At 42.0% G+C, this 21,428-nt stretch overlaps 3 protein-coding genes across 9 annotated transcripts; all 3 read left to right on the top strand.

The window, feature by feature from the left end:
* The first annotated feature begins 801 nt into the window (after window positions 1–801).
* On the top strand, window positions 802–6,419 carry LOC137872261 (flavin-containing monooxygenase 5-like). The gene is made up of 9 exons (XM_068710421.1): window positions 802–933; window positions 1,824–2,012; window positions 3,539–3,704; window positions 3,797–3,939; window positions 4,034–4,230; window positions 4,344–4,479; window positions 4,623–4,842; window positions 5,133–5,205; window positions 5,868–6,419. The coding sequence occupies exons 1-9, from the start codon at window positions 802–804 to the stop codon at window positions 6,265–6,267; spliced, it is 1,656 nt and encodes a 551-aa protein (XP_068566522.1). The 3' UTR covers window positions 6,268–6,419.
* A 712-nt stretch (window positions 6,420–7,131) lies between these two features.
* On the top strand, window positions 7,132–12,965 carry LOC137872265 (flavin-containing monooxygenase 5-like). Its single transcript, XM_068710435.1, has 10 exons — window positions 7,132–7,239; window positions 8,333–8,494; window positions 8,585–8,773; window positions 8,886–9,051; window positions 9,352–9,494; window positions 9,831–10,027; window positions 10,377–10,524; window positions 10,654–10,861; window positions 11,597–11,669; window positions 11,762–12,965. The coding sequence occupies exons 2-10, from the start codon at window positions 8,363–8,365 to the stop codon at window positions 12,174–12,176; spliced, it is 1,671 nt and encodes a 556-aa protein (XP_068566536.1). The 5' UTR covers window positions 7,132–7,239; window positions 8,333–8,362; the 3' UTR covers window positions 12,177–12,965.
* Window positions 12,966–13,900: 935 nt separating this feature from the next.
* LOC137872264 (flavin-containing monooxygenase 5-like) lies at window positions 13,901–20,620 on the top strand. Of its 7 annotated transcripts, none has more exons than XM_068710430.1 (11): window positions 13,901–14,019; window positions 15,476–15,518; window positions 17,632–17,793; window positions 17,884–18,072; window positions 18,185–18,350; window positions 18,481–18,623; window positions 18,717–18,913; window positions 18,998–19,145; window positions 19,252–19,459; window positions 19,567–19,639; window positions 19,732–20,620. In XM_068710430.1, exons 3-11 carry the CDS (start codon window positions 17,662–17,664, stop codon window positions 20,144–20,146), a joined length of 1,671 nt encoding a protein of 556 aa, XP_068566531.1. In that variant the 5' UTR covers window positions 13,901–14,019; window positions 15,476–15,518; window positions 17,632–17,661; the 3' UTR covers window positions 20,147–20,620. The 7 variants fall into 7 exon arrangements, with proteins under 7 accessions (XP_068566531.1, XP_068566529.1, XP_068566533.1 ...); XM_068710428.1 differs by having other exon boundaries at window positions 15,476–15,558; XM_068710432.1 differs by having other exon boundaries at window positions 13,901–14,069.
* Window positions 20,621–21,428: the final 808 nt, after the last annotated feature.

Genomic DNA, 21,428 nt, shown 5'->3' with positions numbered 1-21,428 from the left:
AATTCATTAAAGAGTGGCTGAACCACAGCGCCTCTATAGGACGTAGAGGGGTAGTGAAGGTCAGAGGGCTCCAGACGTGCGACAAACAGTTTACAGATTAACGCTCCATTGCCGCCTGGGGGATTTTAAGGACGTTGCGGGAGAGGAGCGCGCCTCAAAGTCCATGAGTGTGGAGATTGGGATTGGGCCGTAGACTCTGTTAGTCGCAGCCAGAGCTTTATAGACCGGGAACACTGGACCCAGGTGTTCCCGGTTGGCACTAATGAGCCCTCAAGGATACAAACAACAGATTGGCAAAGAAGGGCAGAGGTCTCCTGAATAATAACTCTTTCTAGCTTGAATCATTATAGCATGAGAGCACTTCTTGTTCCCAGCAGACATTTTGACTTCTCATAGCAGAACAATCACAGGATGCAATGATGTTCCGGCAATGATTGACATGAACTTCTGGTATTTGTTACGCTTGTGTAAATCTTCCTCTCTGAAAAAGGTGAGGCAAAATAAGATTATGGATGGATCCATTGTTCTTTATAAGGTGACGCTTTAATCTTGTTTCGTACTCCTCTGTCTCGTGCTCAAATTAATTGATTGACTCAAGCAACTTGAAAAGTCATCGTTTACATGCAAATTAAAACCCGATGTGGGTGTGAAAGACACTCAACGTGAAGCTGCTTCAAGTCACACCGCAAAGCAACACACACACACACACACACACACACACACACACACACACGTTTCTTCTGTCTCCGGTTCCAACCTCTCAGAGTTCCCGTTGCTGTCGGGCCGTCGTTCCTCTCCAGCATGGTTCAGAAGGTGGCAGTGATCGGCGCCGGGGTTTCTGGTCTGACCAGCATCAAGGCCTGTTTGGACGAAGGTCTGGAGCCCAGCTGCTTTGAGAGCAGCCGTGACATTGGAGGTCTGTGGAGATTTAAGGTGAGCGACGACGCTTTTATACCGTCTTCATACACTGAAGTCACACTCTTTTTGACTGTTAGTGTATGAATATACACACACACAAATCTGACAGGAAATAAACGTATTTATGCTAAAAGAAAAAAATACACCGTAGCTGTCATTCACATTACTGAGAGGACTCTTAATTCAGTACACAATGTCTTTGGTTTGCTTATACAGTATCACACAACATGGTAAATAACTGTTAATCATTTGTATTTATTATCATTGTATTAATTACATGTAGTAGCACTGAAGCAGGACTCAAACCAAACATATCTGTTTTGTATTTTTAATTGAAATATGGAAACTAAATTAGGGCGAGACACTACAGACAAAAACTGTTTTCTTACAACTGTTAGATTTTGAGATTTTTGACTACTTTGCTTCCATAACATGTTTTCCTTCGTGGGAAGAAAACATCCAAAATACACATTTAGCTGTTTATTTTACTACTTTGAGTATTTGTTTTCTCCTAAATTTACCAATTGTTAACATTACATAATGCCTTATTTGCATATTTAAAGATAACATTCAAAAAACAAATTCAAAGGGGATAGTTTCATGGTGGTGTCTATTATTTAAATGTGTTACCCTATTCACCCGTAGTGTCTCCCCCTTCATCAATACTTACACACACTGTTAATGATGCCATGGGGGAAACATGTAATGACAGTGTTGTCTTATATTTATTGTGACAGTATTAATTAATTGGCGGTTCGATGCCCCGGCTCTTCCTCTCCAAATGTGTTGTATATACCTGTGTGTGTGTGTGTGTGTGTGTGTGTGTGTGTGTGTGTATGTATGACCATTGTAATAAAGTGTCAAGCTTTTAAAGTTGAAGTGAAGTTCATATCGTCCCTCTGCAGGAGGAGCCAGAGCCTGGACGTGCCAACATCTATCAGTCGGTGATCATCAACAGCTCCAAAGAGATGATGTCTCTCAGCGACTTCCCTCCTCCAGCTGAGCTCCCCAACAACATGCACCACTCTGAGGTGCTGCTGTATCTGCGTCTCTACGCTCAGGCCTTCAGACTGCTGCCGCACATACGCTTCAAGGTCAGGGACCTTTAGGGTTGTTTGTAAAGATGATAATAAGAGCAGGTATTTAGTTTTTTCTGTATGGAATTAAACATATAGGCCTGCTCAACCGGTCGCTAACAACAGTAACCACATTAATCCTTTGACTCATGAGGACTGTAAAAACGATGGAAAATCTGCAACGAAAATGTAGATTCTGGTTTTGGCAAATCTACCGATGAATTCAGACTTTTTAGTGGCTATTATTATTATTATTATTATTATTATTGTTATTGTGCAGCCGTCAGCCGCTAAACCAGGCCGCAATGTCATGTAAAGTGCTTGTTTTTGCCACTGATAGGCTCCGATTGTTATCATAAGTGTCCGACAACATGATGGAAACGACCTTATGTTGTCCACATTAGTCACGTAGACACAAGAATATGGGAAAAATAGGGTCCAAGTTGAAGAATTTGAAGTTAAGCCCCTATTTTTAGCTTTATAAGCAGTACATAAACATTGAACGAATGGTTTATAACACATTATATTGTAGTTGTAAGCAGATGTCCTGTGGGCACCCATAAGTCGAGGAACAGATAATAAAAGAAGCTATAGTAATACACATACATATATAAATTATATGAAATATAATTGCTGACAAGCACTGTACAATAATAAACACTAAAAATGTCCCTATAGCTGTGCATGTGTCACGGAGGGAGCTCTTGATGAGGACTCGGACGCAGAGTAGAGGTTCAGCTGACGATTTTTTTATTTCCAACAACAATGCACAGGGAAATCCCTGGAAACAAAAACCGCTCTTAGCGAGGAAAGAAGAAAATAACAAAGAAGAACTAAAAATGCTCTGATTTAACTCAAGGAGCTGCAAAGTCAAAACGGCAAAAGCCAAACCAAAAATCACTTCTCAAGGAAGGTATTTAAACTACAAATAAAAAACGCTCTGATTTAACTCAAAGAGCTGAATGGTCGAAAAGGCAAAATGCAAAACAAAATCTCTCTTACCGAGGAAACAAGAAACAAGAAACAAGAACGGGACAGACAAAACTATGACTTGGACTGATAATAGCATAAGGCGGGTGTGCAAGACAAAAGGACATGACACACTGGCACAGGACAAGGGGAGACGCAGACTATAAGTACACATGAGGGAAGTGGGGGAACAGGTGGACACAATCAGGAATCAGGGAAGACAATCAGACTGGTGACACATGAGGAAGGGCAAGGAACCTGAAACGAGAGGAGAGTTAATTTCCAAAATAAAACAGGAAGTCACAAAACAAACGTGGAGACAGGACAAAAACCCAGCTTGACATACAAGTGTGACAGCATGAATACAAAGTGTTATAAACCATTTATTAAATGTTTGTACACTGCTTATAAGTGCTAAATGTGGGGGACTTAAAATAAAGTGGTGCCCATGAATGTAGCGGATAAAGACTGATATCAATGCAGAATATTCAACAGTGTGTGTGTGTGTGTGTGTGTGTGTGTGTGTGTGTGTGTGTGTGTGTGTGTGTGTGTGTGTGTGCGTGTGTGTGCCTCAGACGTCCGTGGTCAGTGTGAGGCAGACCACCGATTTTGCGGCGACAGGCCGGTGGGAGGTGGAGACAGAGAGGAGAGACGGTCGGAGGGAGGCTGCTGTTTTTGATGCAGTGATGGTTTGTAGCGGACACTTCACCCAACCTCACCTGCCTCTCACAGACTTCCCAGGTACCAGCAGTCGTCATACACCCTCACTGCTCTTCAATGGGAGTATACGGCTATGAATATATGGGGGGTTTTCTGTTCTTATTCCATCCCAGGTATTGAGAGCTTCGACGGTAGATACTTCCACAGCTGGGATTATCGCAACGCTGAGGGTCTGCAGGGGAAGAGAGTGGTGGTCATCGGGATTGGGAACTCTGGAGGCGACATCGCCGTGGATATCAGTAGAGTTGCTGAGAAGGTACGGTTCTGTGTCTTTTTTCAAATCCGGCATTGCTGTTTCATATTTAAATAACCGCTGCATGTGGCTGTACGTTTTTTGACCCGACCTGCAGGTGTTCCTCAGTACCAGGAGCGGAGCGTGGGTCGTCAGCCGCCTGGGACAGGGCGGGCTCCCGGCTGACCTGGTTCAGGTTTCTCGAGTGGGCGCGATGATGCAGAAGCTCTTCCCCTCGTGGACCAACAGGACGGTGGAGAAGAAGCTGGACGAAGCATTCGACCACAGACTGTACGGTCTGAAACCAAAACACGGGTAACGATGGCACTCGGTTGAGCGGTTACTTTTAAGTGACAAAAGTACAAATTCCTATAGATTGATTATGGCTGCAATTATTCCCTCACGCAGCTCTGCTGCCCTTTCGTCAGTTTTTTCGCGCAGATCCCTCTTGTGAACGACGACCTGCCGGCTCGTATCCTCTCGGGTCGGGTTCAGGTGAAACCAAATGTGAAGGAGTTTTGTGGATCCAGGGTGGTCCTAGTGGATGGGAGCGTCATAGACAAGGTGTGTATTTTACAGTTCTTAGTCTGTGTATTCTAATCTGTATCATTCAAGGTAAATACAGTATGTATATATATATATATATATATATATATATATATATATATATATATATATATATATATGTATGTGTGTGTGTCACACAGGTGGACGTAGTGGTGTTTGCCACGGGGTACAACTACAGCTTCCCCTTCCTGCCCTCAGCTCTGCAGGCTAAATGTGGTTTCAGGCTGCGTCTCTACAAGCACGTGTTCCCCCCGGCGCTGACTGAGCCGACTCTGGCGGTGGTGGGCTTCATCCACGGCTTCGGGGCGATCAACCCTCTGGCCGAGATGCAGGCCCGCTGGGCCACAAGAGTGTTTAAAGGTAAAGCGCTTGTGTGTTTAAGCTGATAAAACAATGATAACTTTTAACTGACACAGACTAAGGTATTCTTAGTGCCTGTCATTGAATCTGATTAAGGACTAAGCGGGGCAGATTTGCAGACTTTCCTGCAGGAAATTTAAAGGTTTTCTAAAGGGAGTCTGGCAGCTGCATCTTTAAAACATGCTCGTGGATACACTACCGCTTTTGTCCACAGGGGCCGCCAAAAAAAAAAACCCCACAAACTGAAAGTTCCTTGTAGTAACTTTAAGTTTGTTGTTTTTTTCATGCAGGCTTATCGACCCTCCCATCAGAAGAGACCATGATGAAGGAAATTGAAAAAGACACAGAAGCTATGCATCAGAGGTAGGAAATATGTGTGACTTGTATCCAAATTAAGATATTGAGATTATCACAAATAATTCATTTCACTTAATTCATTTAACAATTATTTTCATTGACAACAAATCTGCCAATTATTTTCTTGATTTAATTTATTAATCCTTTAAAGACTTTTAGAAACTCAATAATATGTACTATAACGTAAGAAAAGCAAGAAATACTCACATTTGAGAACCTGGAACCATCAGAAATTTAGCTTTTTTTTTTGGTTTAAAATTAATTTGTAGCATTTCTATTGAAAGAAATGGAATAAAATATTTTGGAGTATGTTTTCATTAGTGTATAATCACCTGAAAGTCAGAATCATTGTGTTTGTTGCCTTAGAATTAGCCTTAAATCTACGTATGGAGCGAGTTGTCTTCCTGGAGCCCGCCGCCATGTTTCTACAGTAGCCCAGAACAGACAAACCAAACAATGGTTCTAGTTCACGTGGGCCACCGTAGTTCTCCTACACGCTTGGCACACAGAGAGAAGTTTCAGTTGGTTGCAATCTGCAACCTCACCGCTAGATGGTGCCAAATCAAACACACTAGAACTTCAAACGTCTTTCTTTTAACATCACATTATTTATGTTGTGATAAGTCCCACATAAAACTTTTTAATGTTTTTTCGTTTACCTGTGTTAGATACACCTGCTCAGAGCGTAACCCCCTCCACGTGGACTACATCCCTTACATGGACTCGATGGCAGAGCAGGTGGGGGTTAAACCAAATATACCGTGGCTCCTGCTGACGGACCCCAGACTGGCTCTGCAGGTTCTGCTGGGTCCCTGCACGTCATACCAGTACCGTCTGACTGGACCGGGCCAGTGGGCCGGAGCCCGTCAGGCCATTCTCACTCAGTGGGAGCGGGTGCATCGGCCTTTCAGGACCCGAGTGGTACCAGAACCGGAGACCAGACCCTCTTCTAGACGGAGCATCATTGTGATTGTTTCAGGTGCAGCGCTGCTGTGCTGCTTCTGCTACGAGAAACACACTCTGTCCTCCTTCTTGTCTCCTCTGGCATTCTTCAGATCTCCTCAATAAGATGGCATGATTGTGTACATTAATGATGGAAACAGACGTTGTGTTTTTAGACCGTACTAAGTTAACAATTTGAATGAGAAACAAAGTCTTAAAAATTAAACATGCTCATTTTAGCTAAGTCTGTACAGCATACTCAATGTATGTCATCTCTCTTTACAGAGTTTGATGATGTCATTGTTGGACATTTATTTTCTCAGTGGCTCTGCCTCGATTGTTCTCGTCTCCATAATCTTTGAATAAAGATAAAGCTGCTTGAAACAAACACACACAAAGGTAAACTGGACAAACTTACTCTGAAGTTACTTGAATACGATGGATATTTTAGCATTTCTTTAGCCAGCAGTGTTACGTTCCTGTGTAAAACATACAGCATCTAAAGAGCACTTCAACAGCGCCACCCTGTGTATTTAGTGGGTCATTACATTGTTTATAGGCTAAGCTCAAATCAATACAATATGAACAATATCCTGTGATGTGGCAGGTGTGTACTCTGAAGACTTCACAAAAGTAAAAGTATAAGCAAATTATAAGACGGATACATTTCAACGCTTTTATAATAATCTTTTTTTATGGCTCTTCTCGGTTGAGTTTTCTCGTACTGATCTTTTCGGTGTAAATTCGTAGGTGGGATACATTTTCCCTTATCTCCTCATTTATAGATATCTATATTTATCTATTTATCTATCTACCTGTCTGTCTGTCTATCTGTCTGTCTGTCCGTCCATCTACTCTGATTCAAAATGAGATATCGCCCCCCTGGCTGCTAAATGGAGCATAAAGCGCGTTATTTTCGTGCAGTGCGCTTCCCTTTGCAGCCGTTTTAAAGGACCACAAACGCTGCTGGCAGCGGCTCAAGGGTCACTTTAAGATCCTTCATAAACGTGCACCATCCCCTCACTCTCACTTCCGCCCACCGCAGAAACTATACGTGCAGCACGCGCAAATACGTCTCCTTCTAGCAGTCACAGAGAGGTAAGACTACTGTCAGTGCAGTAAACAGATTGTAACGTTCTGAGCGCGTGTGTGTTTAGAGTCGTGGTAAAAACCGAAATGCGGTCGACATGCTCACGTTAAACGTGATATTGTTACGCCCTCGCGGAGTTCAGAGTCGCACAAAACAAAGTTGAGTTCGTTAGTTATGCTGGTAAATTGAAAATAAATGATACATTTCCGGGTATCGTGTTAGTGCACGAGCATAATAAGATAATTTAGAATGAGAACATACCAGTAGCTTTTCAAATTACCGTCCAAATGTAAAGTATTTTAACTTTTATTGTCCTCTTCCGCGACTGGATTTACACACGTTACGTAACTCCCTCCCTCAGAGGAAAACCGATACGTTGAATCGGGATTATTTGGAAATGTGTTGGTTCTTTTTGGGAACTTTCATAGCGATAAAGCCACATTGTATTGACTATTAAGAACAAGCTGCATTTCATGGCTACACGCATTGCTAGAATAAATCTTTTTTTTTGTTTTTTCAAATAAAATACATTTTATTGAATGTATTTTATTCCTTCAGCATACCGACTTCGTCTGACTGATTTCACGTGAATGCAGCATTTGAAATCTCTTTGGCTACATATTAACTCGTGTTGAACTTTGGTTTAGAGAACTATTGGGCAGATTAGATAGAAAAAATAAACATGAACCTCTTATTTGCATTTTTCAGATGGCTATAGTAATAATTGTGTTGTGTGTGTGTGTGTGTGTGTGTGTGTGTGTGTGTGTGTGTGTGTATATGTATGTATGTATGTATTTCCATATTTGTAGTGTATTGTGGGTTTTATGATACTGAAAGCTGTAAGGTTCAAGAGTTGTGGATAAACTGCAGCACTACATCGTCCTTTTCTGATGCGAGTGTTGAAGGACAGAGGATGTCGTCAGCTGTACACATTGTAAAGCCCTCTGAGGCAAATTTGTGATTTTGGGCTATGCAAATTAATTGAATTGAATCCTAATCAACCCGCTTAAGTAGGAAACAAACCCCTTGGTCCACTTCCTGTTGTGTGCAGCCCCATGAATGCATCTTATCGTTCACAGCTGAAACCTTCTTTTTTTTCAGTCTGGTTCAGATCCTTCACAGAGCTGAAGTATGACTCGCCGTGTGGCGGTGATTGGAGGCGGTAGCTCAGGTCTGGCCTGCATCAAGGTCTGTCTGGATGAGGGGCTGGAGCCCGTCTGCTTCGAAAGCAGCAATGACATCGGTGGTCTGTGGAGGTTCAAGGTGGGTCTCGCTATACGTGCAGGATCTCGTAAATTCCACAGTACGTTTGACAAAGTTAGGAGGATCATTGGTCTGGGGACTCTATTGCAGGAGAATCCAGAGCCAGACAGGGCCAGCATCTACCACTCTGTCATCATCAACACCTCCAAGGAGATGATGTGTTTCAGTGACTTTCCCATCCCTGCACACTACCCCAACTACATGCACAACTCCCTCATCATGGACTACTTTCGGTTGTTCACCGACCGCTTCCAGCTCACCAAGCACATACGCTTCAATGTGAGGACGCTTACTAACCGATGCCTTATGTTTCACCCAGATCTCAAATGTAGATGTTGCATAATAAGACGACAGACGGCTGAATGTCTGTTTGTGCCTCTCTGTCGTTCAGACCAAAGTCTTGCAGGTGAAGCAGAGATCGGACTTTTCTCGTTCGGGCCAGTGGGACGTTGAGATGGAGAACAAGGACGGCGAAAAGGAGAAACACATCTTTGACGCCGTGATGATCTGCATCGGACATCACTGCCACCCCAACCTGCCGCTGCACGACTTCCCAGGTACCATTTTACTGGGCTGTAAATCTCCCTCGGTTCACTCGAGGACAGGTAGCGCTGATAGCGCTCCAGCAATATGAAGAGGAGAACCTTTGACACAGTCTGATTAGCCTCTAATGGCAACAATGTGCAACGTGATTGTGTAATGCTTTATCAACAGAAAGCAGCGCCACCCAATAGATAGGCCCAGTATAATGGACTCAACCGTGGCCTGGATTACATTCTAAGGGCAAAGCTGCAATGTCTGCTTCAAGTACAGATTAAAATCCTCTTCTGTCCATTGTTTTTTTGTTTTTTTTCCAGGAATCGACACTTTCAAGGGAAAGTTCTTCCACAGCCGAGACTACAAGACCCCCGAGGAGTGGAGGAATAAAAAGGTGGTAGTGATCGGAATAGGAAACTCCGGAGGAGACATCGCGGTGGAACTGAGCAGAGTCACCAAGCAGGTTGGGATGAGTCCCGTTACAGACAAATAAAACAAGGTGTATGAATAAATCCGCCGTGTGGCCATGAACCCAATAATCCAAAAGTTAAATCGAAGATGAATGCACCCGAAATAACTATGAGTTCATTGTACAACTGCAGTAAGTACTGTAAATATAAAAAATATGTACAAAATTGGTTATGTTACATGTAACAGCGCCACGTCATTTAGTCCACTTTTTAAATCCTACCTTTCTGTATATCATTTTAAATACAAAAACAGACTATTGATATTTGTCAAAGATTTCTCTCGTGCCGTCAGAATGACTGACTACTGTGTGTCTTTCCTTTTTTCTCAGCTTTATCTGAGCACTCGGAGAGGAGCCTGGATTCTGAACCGAGTCGGGGACAACGGGCTGCCCCTCGATCTGTATTTCAACAGGGTGTTGGATTCTGTGAAGAACATCCTCCCCTTAAATCTATTCAGCGGTCTAGGAGAGAGCCAGCTCAACCGAAGATTTGATCACGCTCTGTACAATCTGAAGCCAAAGCACAGGTACTGTTTTTACAATAGTCCGCAAATTTGTACAGGAAGGTACACATATTGAGTATATAATTGCCACGTTTTTTAAGTTGTCTTCAGTATCAGAGTGATCCAGTAGCAGCCATCTGTACATCCAAGGATTAATTGCAAACAAGAACTGCTAATAGCTAATTCGGTACATTTGTAATGGTGCAAATTTGCCTAAATGTAAACGCAACAAAAACTGTTGTAGCCCTGAATGTAATATCATGGTTATCCCCCCCAAATAGGAGTTTATTGCAGTATTCCTCTAAGTGATTGATTTACAGTATCCATCAAATTGTTGTAACATAATTAACCAGTGTAAATGTATGAATCTCAGGTTGTTCAGCCAACATCCCACAGTGAACGATGAGCTTCCCAACCGCATCCTCTCCGGAACGGTTCAGGTGAAACCCAACATCCGCAGGTTTCATGGGTCCAGTGTGGAGTTTGATGATGGAAGCGTTGTTGAAGATGTCGACCTGGTGGTAGGTTTAAATATTTAAAGTGTGTGTTCACCCACACACACAGCATTATCGTTGGCCTGTAGTGTGTGTGTGTGTGTGTGTGTGTGTGTGTGTGTGTGTGTGACTGAGAGGAGTCCAACTGTCTTGCAGGTGTTTGCCACAGGTTACAGGTTTTCCTTTCCGTTCCTGGCCTCACAAGTGGTCTCGGTGTCCGAGAACAAAGCCTCTCTGTACAAGTACGTGTTTCCTCCCGAGTTGGACCGCCCCACTCTGGCCATCATCGGTCTAGTGCAGCCACTGGGAGCCATTATGCCCATCTCTGAGATGCAGGCCAGGTGGGCCACGCGTGTCTTTAAAGGTAATACAGGCTGCAATTTTTTTTTTAATCATCACTCAGTCTTTTTACAGAAGTATTTTTGAATTTAAAGAGTCACTAAACCCCCAAGTTTTGGCTGAAGTGACCCTCAAAATATAAAATAAATGCCTCTTGAATGTGAAAAGTATCAACATAGGCGGGGCTGGAGAAGGGGGAGGGGTTAAGACACGCCCAGTCCTGTCTGTTGTTTATATTTTACTCATTTAGCTGCAGGCTAGTGAGCTAGTTAGCTTGCTAATTCCACCATGTTTTCATGCTACAGTTACAGAACATTAAACAGCACCACGTGAACTTGGGCTACGTTACAAAGCACAATTATTGAGACGGACACTTAGAGAGCAAAACGTCAGCTCAAGTCTCCAAAAACACATGTTCTGCTTTGCACCCGATTTGCAATTCAATATGGCACTTTTTGCAACAACCCGCACGTGGTCACTTGTTTGCCATTTCAAAAATATTCTATTCATAATGCCACAACCATGGACCAATTGTCCAAACTCCTACATTGCTTCGTTGTCAACTCCTCAATCAGAATGTCAGAACTATAAAAAGGACAAAGAAGAGAGAAGAATCCAGCAACGTTTTGTTCAAACAGTATTATTTTAGTATAATTAAAGAAGCCTTTCAATTAGATTATGCTAATCAGAAAAAAAAGTGGTTTGGTTTAGTTACTCTAGGAGGACAAACCACTGTGTCTCAATGTCTCCTTTCAAACAGGCTGCATCAAGCTTCCCTCAGTGGCTTCCATGCTGAAAGATGTCCAATGCAAGCAGGAGACAATGGCTAAAAGGTAGGATTTTGGATTTTCTTAACTTCACGTTTGTCTATTTGAGATCTAAAAGGCACCAAATCTTGTAACGCTCATCATGCTCTCTTTTCTAGGTATGTCTCCAGTCAGAGACACACCATCCAGGTTGACTACGTCACCTACATGGATGAGATAGCAGAGCTGTTGGGAGTTCGACCCAGCTTGCTGAGGCTGCTGCTGACCGATCCCAGGCTGGGACTGAATCTGATGCTCGGCCCCGTTACTCCGTACCAGTACCGTCTCAGAGGACCGGGGAAGTGGGCCGGAGCCCGTCAGGCCATCTTCACTCAGTGGGAGAGAGTGGCTCAACCCATGCAGACCAGACCCTGTGACGATCCCAAACCCCAGAGATCGTGGAAGTGGCCTCTGATTCTGGCAGCAGCTGCTGTGGGCTCGGCCGCCTATGTCAACAGGAACAACCTTCCAGCTTTCCTACAGGATCCCACTGCACTGTTTGACAAGATACAAGGCTACCTGTCTGCACAGTGAAGCGCAAGTCATGCATGTTCCACCTGTAAATATGTGCTAATCTTTTAACACATGTATCATACATGTTTGCAGGTTTTACACTACCCCAACCCTGAAAATGAACAATATGCTAAGACATGTGTCTCATGAAGGCCAGCTGAGCTTATACTATACGGTCTTTGGTTCTCTAACTTCTTAGCAAAGCCTAGTTTGTTTACTAAATTGACATATAATCTCCAGCTTTCATTCATACTTATACAGTCTCTAAACACACACTGTCCTTGCTTCTCACTGTATAATCTGAGGAACATATGATTGCAAGGATCTCTCCCTGATATTAATTCATGACTGAACACATGACTACATACCGTTATACCTGAAAAAACCTGATGAAGTTGGATTTATTTAATTAAGAATTATGGTGCAGTATTTTGGGGGGAAAAAATCTGTTTTTATGACGTTTTCAATTTAAATTAAATATATTATGGGGAAAAGGTAATTTCAACAAAAAAAGATCAGGAGAAACCAGTGATAAAATATTTATTGTGGCTTCATTTGCAATATCTAAACATGAAGGACGGCTGAAAGGCAATGATGCTACACTTAATGTTTAGGTTTGGTTTTAATACCAGTTATTTGTATTAACACAAATGTTTAAGTTTACTCTGTGTGTGTGTGTGTGTGTGTGTGTGTGTGTGTGTGTGTGTGTGTGTGTGTGTGTGTGTGTGTGTGTAATTTTTTTTATATATTCTTTAAACCAAAAACTAATGTACAGTCCTTGGTTGCATCAATAAACAGTTTGATCCCGTTTTAAGTTGTGCACATATGATGTTTGACATTTTAAAAGATAATTTTGCAATTCTAGAAAGTTTCAGTCTGTCATTGTACCATTTAAGTTTTGTGAGAAAGCTCTCAGTTGATTACATCTCTCTTGTTCAACGTACGTCACCAACAACAAAATGGCCGCTACCGTGGCTAACTAGCTAGCTAGGTAACTTGTCTATGTTCCATTCACAAATGTAAAGTTATCTTAACTGACGTGTCTTATCCATAGACTGTATAAAACATGGACGTGTGCAATCTGCTTCTATAACGAGAGGTTAAGTTTAGTGACTCGAGTATCGCTGAGGTGACACCTAGCAGACTTCTAGCGGCTGTGGCGGCACCCACCTCTCACTCAAAGTGACCACGCCCTTAATCATGCGTAACTTTAAGCCTCAACATTATTTAATCCAGTGAGCTGTATAAAATTCATTGTAAGTTCCAAACATCATTCTTTGGTTCTGCAGTCTGGACCAGGACGTGTGTAATGGTAAAAATATGCATAAATAACTGTGTGTCCTTGTCTGAACCCGAAACTTACGTATCAGCTGTTAAAGGAAAAGGCTACTGAAAAAGTAGCAGAAACAACTATCTGGGAATAACAGCCTGTGCTTGTGATATTTTTTGTTACCTTGTGTACCGAAGCTGAGGGAACTCGGCAGAATACGAGATAAGCCCTTGTGGGTGTGACTCCCTTAAAGAGATAACAACTGTATAAAGGATGTTGAATATTGTGTTTCGTTGAAGGCTTTGTCAACAGACTGCTGTGATACGTGCTCTGTTGTACAATCTTCCGCTTGCAAGCAAATAAACGAGACAACTTTGATTCTCATCAAGACTCTGTTTATTTCAATTGATTGAACTACAAATTCTTCTCCCGATTTACATAGAAACTTTCTAAAACTGCTCCTCAGAGAAGGAAGTGTGGGATTACGAACCTCAGGCTAGGCTCCTCCTCCAATCAATGCCAGCATTTACAAGGCACCTGTGGTCCTGACCTCGTTCCTTTGTGGCCCCTGTTCTGGTGCTGTGGTGGCTCATGGTGAGTTCCAGACAATGTTCCGTCTGACTACTTACCCCATGTGTGAGGTGGTAAGTAGTCACGATCTTAACTTGTACTGTTTTGCAGCATGGTGTGCCCTTTTAATCTCAGTTTATCATTTGTAGGTTCACCTGCAAATTCATTAGCAAGTGGTGGACCAGTATTTAGTGACCAGATGTATACATTTGGTGGAGAAACCCAGTGTGTAACGTTACAACAGCGAGACATAACTAACATGTACAAGTCACTAGATGCTTCCAGCTACGTTATCCGTGGTCATGTACAAATACCACAATTTGAGTTTATTGAGTTTCAAAATGGCCGCAACAAACATTTTTGATTGGCCCAAATGGTACCAATCAACACGTCACCTATAGACGCTGCCATGACCGTGTTAATTCAAATCAATTTATTCAGTATAACCCAAAATCACAAATTTGCCTCAGAGGGCTTTACAATCCGTACACGTGCGACATCTTCTGTCCCGGGACCCTCACGTGACTGATGATGTAAGAGTCATTTAGGGTAATTTAGTCACTGGTGTTGGGGATAACAGTGTGGATATCAGCTGTGAAGTAGTTTAGTTTTGTGAATGGAATGAGAGGGAGTCTTATTTTTTTGGCGACCACTATGTGTCGCTGTTGATCACCCCTACTCAGCCTCTCTGTGACTAATTTTAAGTTGCAGATAGTCAGGTATGTATGTATGTATGTATGTATGTATGTATGTATGTATGTATGTACGTACAGTGTATGTATGTATATACATACTGTGTGTGTGTGTGTGTGTGTGTGTGTGTGTATGTATGTATGTATGTATATACATACTGTGTGTATGTATGTACATACATACATACTGTGTGTATGTAGATACATACACTGTGTATGTATGTACGTGTATGTACATACACTGTATGTATGTACATACGTATGTATGTATGTACATACATGCATGCATACATACGTGCATGCGTACGTACGTACGTATGTATGTGCATGCGTATGTATGTATGTATGTATGTATGTATGTATGTATGTACGTACGTACATACACTGGAGGTGACTTTCAGCCAAATGCGTCCGTGGTCGCTCCTGATGACAGTAGATGTCAGGATTAAGAGTCAACTGGAGGACACTAATATATTCTGTTTGTTCTGTTGAGTCTGCTGTTGGAATATCTTTTTTTGACTACTGAATATGCCACAGCCAGACATGTTGATGCTGTTAATTCAATGTTTTAAAGCTTGCTAAATGTCCTGGATGTCTCTGGGCAAAATGTCACTTTCCTTACCAACACGCTCAAGCCTTTTTTTTAAAATTACGTTGTCTATGAAAGGGTTTATGGGGATTTATGGCCATTTGATGAACTGTACTTTTTTTTCAGCTTTAGACTTTGGAGCCCCTCTGTTTCATCCAGGGACTCTTTTTCTTTTCTTTTTTTCTTTTTCTTTGACCAGGGAGCAAAAGGGCGAGCAAGACCCGTTTGTGCAGCACATCCCGGTGAGAAACAATCAGGCATTTTATCTTCCTGGACTTTTTGGTGCGTACTCTAGTCAACAAATGGTTTGTCTCTCACCAGATTGTATTTAAGAAGTGGACGTAGTCTCTGTGACTTCCTCCATTTGGAATACATGAAATTGTAATGATGTTGTTTGGCATTATTTGACAGTTTTTCTTTTTTACTTTTGAGTGCATACTGCAGCTGCCTTTACAAAGTACATAATGGCATACTAAATAGTGTGGTAGTGTGGATATTGGAACCCACACCATGTAGTGACACAAGAGAGCGGAGCTAACTACAGCCAGACTCTGAATAAGACATTTTCAGGCGACCAAAACTGCTACAATAAACTTAAAACACAACTGTGGAAGGGTTAACACTCAAAGACAGAAAGGTGAACCACTCAATGATAGGATCATTATGGGCTAAAGGTTGTTCCTTTGACTACTCTGAAACTTTGCATCAGTGAGCTTTCTGTGTTTTGCATCTCATAGGTAAGTGATTTGGATGGTTTTAATGGAAAACATGGATTTGGTTGTTTTAGTTTTTTTAAGTGTCAGTTTTGTTTCTCATCAGTTGTTGGGGTGAAACAGCTTTTTGCATAGTTTAGACTCTTCTGTATTGGATTTGATGCATTAATGATTTAATGCATTGGGTAACAAAGTTAGGTTTTAATTTTCCTTTTTTTGATGATTTGAATATTTTATTTCAATCTTATAAGTTTGCAGTACTTACCCCAAATGATCATCATCTTTCATCCGTGCAATTTGACAGAACTTTGAATTATGCAAGTTAAATTTATTACATTTATGTCTCAGCTGCCATTTACAAAAAAACATGAATCTCATACAAGGAAAGGAGTTGTGTTGTACCACATTTAGCTTCTAGCTCATTTACACAAGCTGAATACAAAATAAATTACAATGTGACATTAACAAACAAATTACAGTTTATATGCTGCATGTGTTTGCCTAAATATAACAGATATGAATTGTTACATTGATAATATAAATATTAGGGATAATAGATCAACAGAGGACTTTTTAGATTATTAGAATAGCTTCAAGACGCGTTTTGTAAAAGTTGGGATGTTCTTGGGACATGGACCCAAAGAGCAGCTCAGGACATGGATCGAGCCGCTATCAAGTCTGTTGATAGCGTCCAGCAGCTCATGACAACATATGCTGCTGTTAAACATTGACGTTTTATAAACCCGGTTATATATTTTGTGTAGTGTGAGGTTGAAACACTAGATACATATTAACTTATGTTGTAGGTCAGAAATGGGTCCAAAAGATGTTGCTGAACAACTTTCTCTTTAATGTTTGTAGTAAGGTTAGTGTTCTAAGGGGGTGAGATTGTGTCTCAGAAAATATCACGGTTTTTACTCTATAATAAGTACAGCAATCATAAATATTATTATTGTTAATAATGAGAACAGAATTATTATAATAAACCAGATTAAAAACATGTTGTATAACTGAAGCATGTTGGCTTTAAATTAACTACTGAATAAAAGGATTAAAAGCAATGATCTTTTAAAGTAATGTCCTTTGGTTATTCACTATTAACATTTACTGTACGTAAGACTGCTTCTGTCTGTACCTATGTTTTTCAAAGTCTATGGACTCACCTTTAAGTCAAACTTAAGTTGGTTTTTTTTAGCAAATGTACACGGTATGATAGCTGCCATTTTCAATACGGCAGCGTACCGTTACGACCCTTCGTAGCTCCTTGAACGTCTTGTTTCACAGCTGTGTTGACTATTAAGAACAAGCTGCATTTCATGGCTACATGCATTGCTAGAATAAATCTTTTTAAAATAAATAAAATACATTTTATTTAATGTATTTTATTCATTCACCATACCGACATCGTCTGACTGATTTCACGTGAATGCAGCATTTGAAATCTCTTTGGCTACATATTAACTCGTGTTGAACTTTGATTTAGAGAACTATTGGGCAGATAGGATCCTCTAATGGAGAAAATGAACATGGACCTCTTAGTGTGTGTGTGTGTGTGTGTCAGTCAAACCCCTTGGTCCACTTCCTGTTGTGTACAGCCTCATGAATGCATCTTATCGTTCACAGCTGAAACCTTTTTTTTCAGTCTGGTTCAGATCCTTCACAGAGCTGAAGTATGACTCGCCGTGTGGCGGTGATTGGAGGCGGTAGCTCAGGTCTGGCCTGCATCAAGGTCTGTCTGGATGAGGGGCTGGAGCCCGTCTGCTTCGAAAGCAGCAATGACATCGGTGGTCTGTGGAGGTTCAAGGTGGGTCTCGCTATACGTGCAGGATCTCGTAAATTCCACAGTACGTTTGACAAAGTTAGGAGGATCATTGGTCTGGGGACTCTATTGCAGGAGAATCCAGAGCCAGACAGGGCCAGCATCTACCACTCTGTCATCATCAACACCTCCAAGGAGATGATGTGTTTCAGTGACTTTCCCATCCCTGCACACTACCCCAACTACATGCACAACTCCCTCATCATGGACTACTTTCGGTTGTTCACCGACCGCTTCCAGCTCACCAAGCACATACGCTTCAATGTGAGGACGCTTACTAACCGATGCCTTATGTTTCACCCAGATCTCAAATGTAGATGTTGCATAATAAGACGACAGACGGCTGAATGTCTGTTTGTGCCTCTCTGTCGTTCAGACCAAAGTCTTGCAGGTGAAGCAGAGATCGGATTTTTCTCGTTCGGGCCAGTGGGACGTTGAGACGGAGAACAAGGACGGCGAAAAGGAGAAACACATCTTCGACGCCGTGATGATCTGCATCGGACATCACTGCCACCCCAACCTGCCGCTGCACGACTTCCCAGGTACCATTTACGGGGTAAACCTGTCCACTTCCTGCTGTTTTCTCATGTGACCCCTTGAAATGGAGCCATGTCTACCAATGAAAAAACATGTAATGCATTCGATCTGATTGTGACAAATCTGTCCTCTAAGGAATCGACACTTTCAAGGGAAAGTTCTTCCACAGCCGAGACTACAAGACCCCAGAGGAGTGGAGGAATAAAAAGGTGGTAGTGATCGGAATAGGAAACTCTGGAGGAGACGTCGCGGTGGAACTGAGCAGAGTCACCAAGCAGGTTTATCCTCAGACACACACCATGAGACGTTGATGTCTTCCCTTTGACACAGTACTGGCATAAGGATTTACTTCATGCATCTTATATTTACAGCTGTATCTAAGCACTCGGAGGGGAGCCTGGATCTTAAATCGAGTTTCAGTTAACGGTCTTCCCGTAGATATGCTCATCACAAGGATCAGTCATTTTCTGCGCAAAGTCCTTCCCTTTGGATTAAAGTGCAGCATGGCAGAGAAAAAACTCAGCCAAAGATTCGATCACAGTCTGTACAACTTGAAGCCGAAGCACAGGTACAGGCAGCAACAGCGTATAGCTCAGTGAAATACCTCTGTATGTGCTGCAGTATTACTTATCAGTGTGAATATAAATCTCAGGTTGTTCAGCCAACATCCCACAGTGAACGATGAGCTTCCCAACCGCATCCTCTCCGGAACGGTTCAGGTGAAACCCAACATCCGCAGGTTTCATGGGTCCAGTGTGGAGTTTGATGATGGAAGCGTTGTTGAAGATGTCGACCTGGTGGTAGGTTTAAATATTTAAAGTGTGTGTTCACCCACACACACAGCATTATCGTTGGCCTGTAGTGTGTGTGTGTGTGTGTGTGTGTGTGTGACCAACTGTCTTGCAGGTGTTTGCCACAGGTTACAGGTTTTCCTTTCCGTTCCTGGCCTCACAAGTGGTCTCGGTGTCCGAGAACAAAGCCTCTCTGTACAAGTACGTGTTTCCTCCCGAGTTGGACCGCCCCACTCTGGCCATCATCGGTCTAGTGCAGCCACTGGGAGCCATTATGCCCATCTCTGAGATGCAGGCCAGGTGGGCCACGCGTGTCTTTAAAGGTAATCTGTAGAAAAAAAGAAGAAGAAGAAAAAACGTACTAACTCCTTCCTCGACAGAAATACATTAAATATCAGAATTCACTCACCATAGCTCTCATTATGAACAGGCTGCATCAAGCTTCCCTCAGTGGCTTCCATGCTAAAAGATGTCCAGTGCAAGCAGGAGACAATGGCTAAAAGGTAGGATTTTAGATTTTCTTAACTTCACGTTTGTCTGTTTGAGATCTAAAAGGCTCCAAATCTTGTAACGCTCATCATGCTCTCTTTTCCAGGTATGTCTCCAGTCAGAGACACACCATCCAGGTTGACTACGCCCCCTACATGGATGAGATAGCAGAGCTGGTGGGAGTTCGACCCAGCTTGCTGAGGCTGCTGCTGACCGATCCCAGGCTGGGACTGAATCTGATGCTCGGCCCCGTTACTCCGTACCAGTACCGTCTCGGAGGACCGGGGAAGTGGGCCGGAGCCCGTCAGGCTGTCTTCACTCAGTGGGAGAGAGTGGCTCAACCCATGCAGACCAGACCCTGTGACGATCCCAAACCCCAGAGATCGTTGAAGTGGCCTCTGATTCTGGCAGCAGCTGCTGTGGGCTCGGCCGCCTATGTCAACAGGAACAACCTTCCAGCTTTCCTACAGGATCCCACTGCACTGTTTGACAAGATTCAAGGCTACCTGTCTGCACAGTGAAGCGCAAGTCATATAATCAATTCATAATAATGCTATAAAAAAAAAATGTTTGAATGAATACAACAAAGGCATATTACTCAAATAAAAGTATTTTAAAATTGTACCCAAGCACAGTATAAGCAAAAGTAGAAAACTTTGCACAGTTTCTATTCCATTGTGACTCCGTTGCCAAGCCGTCCTTGAACTAGGATAATGTACACTGGTCAATGATACCACCCGATGGCAGCTTCAGAATCCAGCTCCTGTTGGACTTGTATAGTCTGTATGAAACGATGTCGTCCTTTATGTGTCTCTCTGCACCATACTGGGATTATAAGGACCGCCCTCTGGGGTCTCTTTGAACCTCATGATGTCAAAGTCTGCAATATTTTGTAATATGTATTATTTCAAACGATGACATTCGTGGGTAAATTGTGTGATACAATCAAGAATCAAAGACATGAAATTAAAAATCAATGATTATGGAGCAGGAAATATGGTTTCATCGTATAATTTTTGTTTCATGGGGAATTTTTATTTATTTGACTGAAATTAGGAAAGGTGAGCAGAGAAGCGGAGACACAAGATGTCCTGTTCAGAACATTTACATCATCAATAAGTTCGTTAATGACGTTTTGGATGTAGAAATATAGAAAGTAGAAGACAGATGGATAGAAATAACCTGCATCGATCAATAATGATTGTGGACTCATTTTAAAATGGACCTATCAAACCTTCAAACTAACCGCCTCTCGGCAAACACCGACAGACCCCGGAAGAAGAATCGTCCACGCGTGAATCGTTAGCATTTGGGTTGCCAGGTTTGGGGTTACCTATGAAATGTTATCCGAGGGTTAAAAAAAAAAAGATTAAATAAATGTTATCCGAGGGATAACATTTATTTTATCTTTTTTTTTTAATTAAACTGTTTATGTGGCTGCACACTTCAACACCTCAGTTACCAAAACTGTAACCTGTGAATGTAACAGCTGTATAGACCTATACATGTACACTATCGGTACCACTCATACAATAATAGCTATTATAAACAACAATTACCTTCATTTAGGACAACCTCGTTTAAATCAATCCAGTCCTTCTCCTCAACCCAAATGATACTATAAGCAGTTGTAAATATGACTCCAGCCAATGTAACAGTATTTTTTTATAATATAACATTTCAATGTAAAATGTGTACAGAAGTGTATTCACACAGTGATTGTGACTTTATGAACAGTTTCAGTACTGTGTTTTATTTTCTACCATATAATATATATTCTTAACAGAATATACATAAATACAT

The sequence above is a fragment of the Cebidichthys violaceus genome, unplaced genomic scaffold, assembly GCF_023349555.1.
Source record: "Cebidichthys violaceus isolate CVI_PGR_0920_01 unplaced genomic scaffold, fCebVio1.0.p SCAF_154, whole genome shotgun sequence".
In the NCBI taxonomy this organism is placed as follows: Eukaryota; Metazoa; Chordata; class Actinopteri; order Perciformes; family Stichaeidae; genus Cebidichthys; species Cebidichthys violaceus.
Note: the sequence above shows the minus strand (reverse complement) of the source record. Positions and strands in the feature narration are given on the sequence as shown.